This window comes from Pterocles gutturalis, unplaced genomic scaffold (genome assembly GCF_000699245.1).
Source record: "Pterocles gutturalis isolate BGI_N339 unplaced genomic scaffold, ASM69924v1 scaffold8421, whole genome shotgun sequence".
Classification (NCBI taxonomy): domain Eukaryota; kingdom Metazoa; phylum Chordata; class Aves; order Pterocliformes; family Pteroclidae; genus Pterocles; species Pterocles gutturalis.
The window spans coordinates 387-7,694 of NW_010105385.1; the positions used below are offsets into that span (position 1 = coordinate 387).

General features: G+C 36.1%; 1 protein-coding gene across 1 annotated transcript; it reads left to right on the forward strand.

Moving 5' to 3' along the window:
* The first annotated feature begins 235 nt into the window (after positions 1–235).
* On the forward strand, positions 236–5,839 carry GLO1 (glyoxalase I). Its single transcript, XM_010087369.1, has 5 exons — positions 236–321; positions 1,580–1,720; positions 2,531–2,598; positions 3,733–3,822; positions 5,454–5,839. Exons 1-5 carry the CDS (start codon positions 260–262, stop codon positions 5,540–5,542), a joined length of 450 nt encoding a protein of 149 aa, XP_010085671.1. The 5' UTR covers positions 236–259; the 3' UTR covers positions 5,543–5,839.
* The last annotated feature ends 1,469 nt before the right edge of the window (positions 5,840–7,308 follow it).

Here is a 7,308-nt window from a genome sequence, read left to right on the forward strand (position 1 = left end):
TATACCACTGATAATATTGAGTGATACAAGCAGTGGTTTTGTTCATTTACAAAGGCGTATTTATTTAAACACAAATCTATGTGTAGGAGCAGGACAAAAGTTTTGATTTATACTTAATATAGTATTCTTGTTACTTCTAAACCTGCTAGTTTTAGATTCATTATTACCTGGCATCTTTGTTAATCCCCATAATTAAATTCTGGCTGATGGATAAATAATAAATGTTTTTTCCCCACAGGATTTTTTGTTGCAGCAGACAATGTTAAGAGTAAAGGATCCTAAGAAGTCACTGGATTTTTATACAAGAATTCTTGGAATGACGTGAGTAGAAGCTGTATGCCACAATAAGTTTGGTTTTTCCTACTGCTGTTCTGAAAATAAAAGGTTTTGTTATTTTGGTGTAATTATACTAATTGGTCTGACGACATAAACAATGCTGGCCCATCAGCTGATGCCCAGTGGGACAGTCTGGCAAGCTCTGAGAACTCCCACAGCACAGTTAATGCCTATGCTGCAAATGAACTCATACTGGCCTCAACTAGAAATTTCTTTTTTTCTTAAATAGGTCATTAATTATCAGTGTACAACTTCCCTACTTCGTCCTCACTGAGCCTGCAGCTAACTGGAAACTTTTACGACAGTGGTTATAATCAGGAGTCATGGCTATAAATCTTGAAATTGAGTTTTCTGCTAGTTCCTAGAGGTGGCTGATGACCACCTCTGGTCATAAGAGACCAAGGCAGTAGAAGCTGGAGACAAGGTCCAAGCTGTGTTTTGGAGAAGGCTGTTGGGAGGCAGATGCCCTGCAGTAGCTGAATGTGTTTACGCTAAGGCTCTGTGCACATTCTTGACATTTGAAATGAGTTATTTCAAACCAAAAGTCTGGCAGTTTTTAAACATCTTGAAATGAGTCCAGACTAAAGTAAAATAACCTACGTCCACCTCAGTGAAGATATGGGTGTGAGAAAATAAAAATTAAATACTTACTAAGCAGAAAAAGAAATTAGATTTGTTTTGTGTGCCTGCTTATTCTGGTTAAACGTCCCACATAAAAATGTATACCTCAAGTGTTTTTTAGTTGATTGAATTGTCACATCTGAAATGGATTTTACTGTTATACCTAGCTATCGAAGTTGTAAAAATATTTCAGCTAAAGGTATGTTTGTTTTTTAATCCTGCTATGTTCTTAAACTTTGGTGCCAGTGAGCTCCCCAGAATGAGTTAGTTTCAAAGTAAATATTTTTATTCTGTGGCAGTGGAAAAACATACAAGATCTTCCTGCAGAAATATGGACAAGTAACAGAGTGGCAATCTCACGTTGTGAGCTGGCTTTGCTATTGAGTTAGTCATAGTTTGGCTTTTAAGCATATGAGTCTTTTAATTTTTGTAGGTTTGTAATGTGTTCTGGAGGGTTTCTATTTGATAGCACAAAATACAGCTATTTTAAGATGTGGATTACAGTCAGAAAGGCAAAAAAATCGCAGCAGTAATTCTTCCCTGGAGGAAGCATCTTGGTTTCTTTGAAAGCTACCTGATTACCTTTTTAAGTTACTATTTCAAAATAATTGTTTCCATTTAGACTGCTTCAAAAATTTGACTTTCCTACTATGAAGTTCTCGCTCTATTTCCTGGCATATGAAGATAAAAGTAATATTCCTAAAGATAAAACTGAGAGAACAAGTTGGACGTTCTCTAGGAAAGCTACGCTTGAACTGACACAGTAAGTATTAACATAACGAGAGATGACATTTAGCTAACAGTGATTAAACAGAAGTGGATGAGTGTAAATCCTGTGTTGGATTGAATAAAAAAATGTGATCATCACTGTGGAAACATCTTCACTGTTGTATAGCCTTAAAATACAGCTGAGATCTTGGATATTTGGCAAGCTTTATCTTTCTCCTTTCAGAGCTCTTCCATATGAAATAACTCTTCTTATATTTTGAGTATGCGAGCCATCTGGGTAGGGAAGCCACAGAATTTAGGAAAACCCAATGTGGTTAGAACTTTCTTTGGATCCCCAGAGCATCCTGATAATGGATAACTATTGCTTTGGGAACCTAATAAAAAAGAGGCGTTAAGTAAAAACATACCCTTCCCAGAACCAGGACAATTTGATTAATGCTAGTAATCGTTGTAATTGTGTAGAAAGAATCTCCCAAATACCCCACTGTCTTGCTTAGCTTCAGGACCTGCTCCCCTCACTGTTTGTTCCCCAGTGATGGGGAGATAAACACGCTGATGGTGATGGAGTACAATCTTCTCTCTAATCTGAATGAGACGGTATTGCTGACTTGCTCAGATGTAGAACCTGAATACTAGTGAAGGGCTGTGAACACGACTGGATTCGCCCTGAGACTATCTCTAGGATGCCTGACTAGGGAAAATCTTGATAGTTTAATGAATGTGGCCAACAGCTGAAATTTTCTTGTTTCTTGGGAGAAAGAACTTATCCTCCTGAGGAAATGGAACATTTAGGATTCATTAATTTCAATGCTTTCCTTCAATATGTAACAATTACTTCTTACAGCAACTGGGGCACTGAAAATGATGAAAAGCAATCTTATCACAATGGAAATTCAGATCCACGAGGATTTGGTAGGTTTTTAGTTTTGTGTTCGTAGTTTTTAAGCTTTGGATATCGTCGTTACATTTTTTTTCTCTCTTGTATTGGGGAAAAACGAAGTTTCAAATGTTTTTGATAAACATCTATATAAGTTCTGTGCAAAGGTTAGTGGATAAGTATATGCAGTAGGCTTTTTTAATGAGAACTAGTAGAGAAAATATTTTAAACTTAAATAAATGAGAAGACTTTTCTAGTAGGTTGCTTTGAAGAAAACTTATTAGCACTAGGAAAGAAGGGAACTTGCATCTCATCCTTCATCTTTCTTCTTCCAGCACGTGTGCTGTGAAAGATTGTGAAAGTCGGTTAACAAGTGTGTTTCAGAGTAATGAGCCACAGTTACACGTTTAATAAAGAATCTAATCCTTTGGCAAGCAAACACATGCTAATAGTAACTACGGAATGAAGAACAGCAGTTGCTCATGTGTATCAGATTACCAGGATGTTCAGACTGATTTACATTTGGATTTCTATTTTATAATCCACTGGTTACCAATTTTTAGCTAGAAGGAGAATTCCGTTTGTCTGTAGCACTGAGGGTAGTATTTGTGTGGCTTGATTTGATATTTTGAGTGCTTGAAAGGTCACTGGCTTGTGAAATAAGTTTCATACTCAGTCTAGCCACTTGACATTTAAAGCTGCTGAATTGATTTGTAAGCTGAGGCCTTGCACAGTGCTAGTGTTAGTCTCTACAAATACAGCATTAATGATCAACTCCTTGTACCATTGAACTGAGCAAATGCAACAAAATCCTGTTACGTGGGCATGCTTTGAGAAGGGAAATACAGATAAAATAGTTTTATGGAAAATCTTATTTTTCCTACTATAGATAATATTCTCATGTAAACAACATGAGATACTTTAAAGTTCTTATTTTAAAAGGCATTATCAAAAAGCCAGCTTTCTGAAGAAAAATTATGTTAATATCCAAAATGCTCTTCTTTCTGGAAACAATGGGGTTGTTTTTTTTTTTTTTTTAATACAATCATATGCTAATGTGAACTACAGCATGTAAACTTTTTGCACAAGATGAAATGCTGAGCAAACTTTTTCCTGGAACACCCAGCAACACTTGCAGTGTACTTCACTCTTTTTACCTTGTTGCACAGGACACATTGGAATTGCTGTCCCTGATGTCAATAAAGCTTGTAAGAGGTTTGAAGAACTAGGAGTGAAATTTGTGAAGAAACCAGATGATGGTAAGTCTTGATCAGAAATGCAAGTCAATTTTTCCTTGTTCCATAGCCTCATTAGTCAAAATCATATTTGCCTGGTATAACTTTTAGTAAAAAATGCATAATGTGTAGCTCAAATCTCTAGAGAGTACGTAAAAAAAAATGTCTATGTGAAAATAGCCCAAAATGCAAAAATCGCTGGTGAGAAGTCTTGCATTTTTCAGATGGATTCTCTTTCACATAAAGACCTCATGAGAATTTTAGGACTGATGTATTCCAGAACAGACATCTAATACTCAGCAGCATGCACAAATCTGTGATATTCTTCCTCCTGGCTATAGAAACTAGACTGTTGCCTGTACTAGCGGTGGGGATTTTTTAGTTTGAAAGTAACATTAGCACATGAAGCTTCAGTTTACGTGCATTGGAATTAATCATCCAGATTCCTTGCTAGAGGAATAAGAACAAGATGTGATTTTCATCTCATTCAGTGTCTTCTCAGCTGCAGCAAATGTAAGAAGCATAGCTGAAAACTTGAACACCAATTTCTTGATTTAAGACTTGAACTTAGTATTTCTAGCATTTCAGAGTTTCTGAGCCCTTTTAAATTCCTTCAGCACCCGTTGAACCCTGAGAGAGCTGAAGTGAGAGATACTGACTTGGATTCTGTAGCCCTGGACATCTCTAAGTGTGTAGGAGGGGAAGCTTAAACTGTAAATAGAATAAATCACAGGAGAGAATTATTGGAGCAGTCAAGGAGGGGGGAGAGCAAAAGCTGTTTTTTAACATGAAGAAAGAAAATTGATGCAGGAAATGCCAAGGAAGAGAAGTAGTTTTGGACCTCACTGTTTGTGGAGCAGGCTGAGAGACCTAAATGTTATTTTTTTTTCCCCCTACATTACTGAATCAACATCTACTATTCTCACATAAGTTTTTGCAACTAGAATATATGAAGAGTTTGGTTTGTTCTGTTACAGTAATAGCCTTACAGAGCAAGTATAATTAAAAGTGTGTGGTTTAAACTTTAGGATAATGGGTTAAGCTATACTATCCTGATCTACCGTTGAAGACAACTTTTGGGGACCTTGTTTTAATGAGTAATGTTTCTTCCATCAGTAAAATTTAAATCATTCCTGCCCTGCATTTCTGTGTTTTATGCAGTGATGCAAATGTGTATGGTAAACCACATCAGGGGAAAACAAAACAAAACAAAACCCAAAAACCATAACATAGAACTTCAGTACAGAGGCAGGAATGATGGAAGAGGAACACGGGATTTTACACTAGCAAAGCCAGTTCAAGAAAGTGTGTCTAAACATCCCAGAGCACAAAAATATTTTTTCTGTATTTCGAGGATGAACACTTATACATATCATATACAGAATATATACATATATACGTATACATATGTATATGTATGCATATACAGAAAATGTCAATCAACAAAAGATAGAATTTCAAAGTGACTTTAAACTACAGCTTTGTTGAGAGCAAGACTTGACAATTTAGCGTACAAAGTTCTAATGCTGATTAAAAACTAACCTGGATGTTTTCAGAATTAGCTGTCTAAATGTGAAAAATATTTTTCAGTGTAGTCAGATTTGACATTAAGAACTAGTCACGTAGTCTTAACTTCTATTTTTTTCTTCTAATAGGTAAAATGAAAGGGCTTGCGTTTGTCCAGGATCCTGATGGCTACTGGATTGAAATTTTGAATCCTAACCACATGGTGACTCTCACTTAGTTCTAATGAAGTACATTGTATAAGAGATGTCCACTTTCAGTCCCCTGCAGAAAATCTGTAACGGTGTTTGTGAAATTCTCGCTTAATGGAGAGGAATTGGTCTTGTTCAGAGACTCCTCTAAAACTATCCCCTGGGACCTCGCTGTACTTGAATTCCTTTTTTTTCCTGTCCTGTGATGCCACTGCAATTTCTTTCCAATTAAGAATACTCAAGCATTTTTTTGGAAGAGTGCTTACACAGATTCTCCTCTTGAACATTGATTATGTTAGTATTTCACTAAACACTATCAAAAGATAGGTGACCAGAAATTCACTGCATCTCACTGTTTAGATTTAAATTAACAACAAAAAATCCTGTGTTACTACTGATGAGCTTCAACAAGGAGGGAAAAAAAAAACCCCTTCAGAATATTTTTTTATGAAGTCAAAAGGTTCTGAAGGCTTCATGCCCTATGTTGTGTACTAGAAAATAAAATATCAGACTTAACTTTGACTTCAGTAGTAACATGTTTATGAAATTCCTAATCTTACTTACATTATGCCAGGCAAAACTCTTTAAGGAGCAGCCTTGAACAGCCTTGCCTGGAACAGGAAACTTTGTGGAGGCGGTAAGTCTGTCCAGCAGAAAGCATTCAGTCTTTCAGCTTCTGTCTGCTGATTGACAGTCAAGATGTCTCATAGTTGCTAATTCACAGTGATCCTTCTTGTCTCTTCCAACACTAGAAAGAACTTGTTCCTAATTTTTGTTTCAGTGAAAGTCTGGGCCTATATTTAACTTAAATGCTCTGTATGTTCTGCATTAGGAAATTAGTGAAGAAGAGTGTCTGAAATGAGTTTCCTACTAGTAGATGTTTTGATCTGCCCTCTCGAAATGAGTGATGGTTACTGAAATGATACCTGTAAACAGCAGGAAAACATGTGACATTTACAGATGTTACACAGATGATTTGATTTTATGCTGTTCCAGCTATTACGAACAGCATAAACCATGTGAAGTTTTGAAATCCTGTTCCTTCCAACAAGGAAAAAAACTCTGCCCTGTGTGACTGAGGTTTGAGTAGCGCTTCATTCCTACAAAGTCTTCTGTTACACGGCTATTGAATAGTGTACCAGTATTGCAATTCACTTCCAAATAAAGCATTGGTGAAAAATACAAAATAATTTAAAAGCAGTATGAGCTGTTGCTTTGCTAATTGTTGAATCCTAGATAAATGAAAGGCTGTTTGTTTTGGTTCATGGATTCTTTTTTGAGAGGAGATCTGGTGATAATATGAATTTGGAGTACAGTACTGAAGAAGATAACTGTGTGACTTGATTAGCAGGATGTTTTAGTAAAAAATGAGAATGTGCAGAGTTAATAATACCTGTCAATAACTCCCTGGCTTATAAATTAAAACAGAAATGTAGAAAGTATTGTATTTGTTTTCTACTATGCTAATATAGGTGTTAATGACTTAAATGCTAAGTGTTGCTGTCCTAGCTCCTTATCTGAAAAATCCTTAATTCTGTCTGCCTCAACAAGACAGCATATATGGAGTCAGTAATTTTACAGAGCTCCACATGAAAAATCATTCATAAAACTTAATCCAAGATATTTTGTTTACCTTTGGAAATGAGTAAAATAGATTACGTATGCTTCATCTGAGCCTTAGGTGTTGGAAAAGGGAATGTGAAAACTGTTGCTCTGGTTAATACCCCCTACGGATGTGCAATCCATCATAAATTCATTGGAAGGTAGACATAGTAACTCACAAGATAATATTTTT

What these genes read in the sequence shown, in the direction of transcription:
- GLO1 (XM_010087369.1), top strand. Translation starts at nt 260, where the DNA reads ATGTTAAGAGTAAAGGATCCTAAGAAGTCACTGGATTTTTATACAAGA. An exon ending in TTCAGATCCACGAGGATTTG is followed by an intron (nt 2,599 to 3,732) that starts GTAGGTTTTTAG and finishes CTTGTTGCACAG; the next exon opens with GACACATTGGAATTGCTGTC. An exon ending in TGTGAAGAAACCAGATGATG is followed by an intron (nt 3,823 to 5,453) that starts GTAAGTCTTGAT and finishes TTCTTCTAATAG; the next exon opens with GTAAAATGAAAGGGCTTGCG.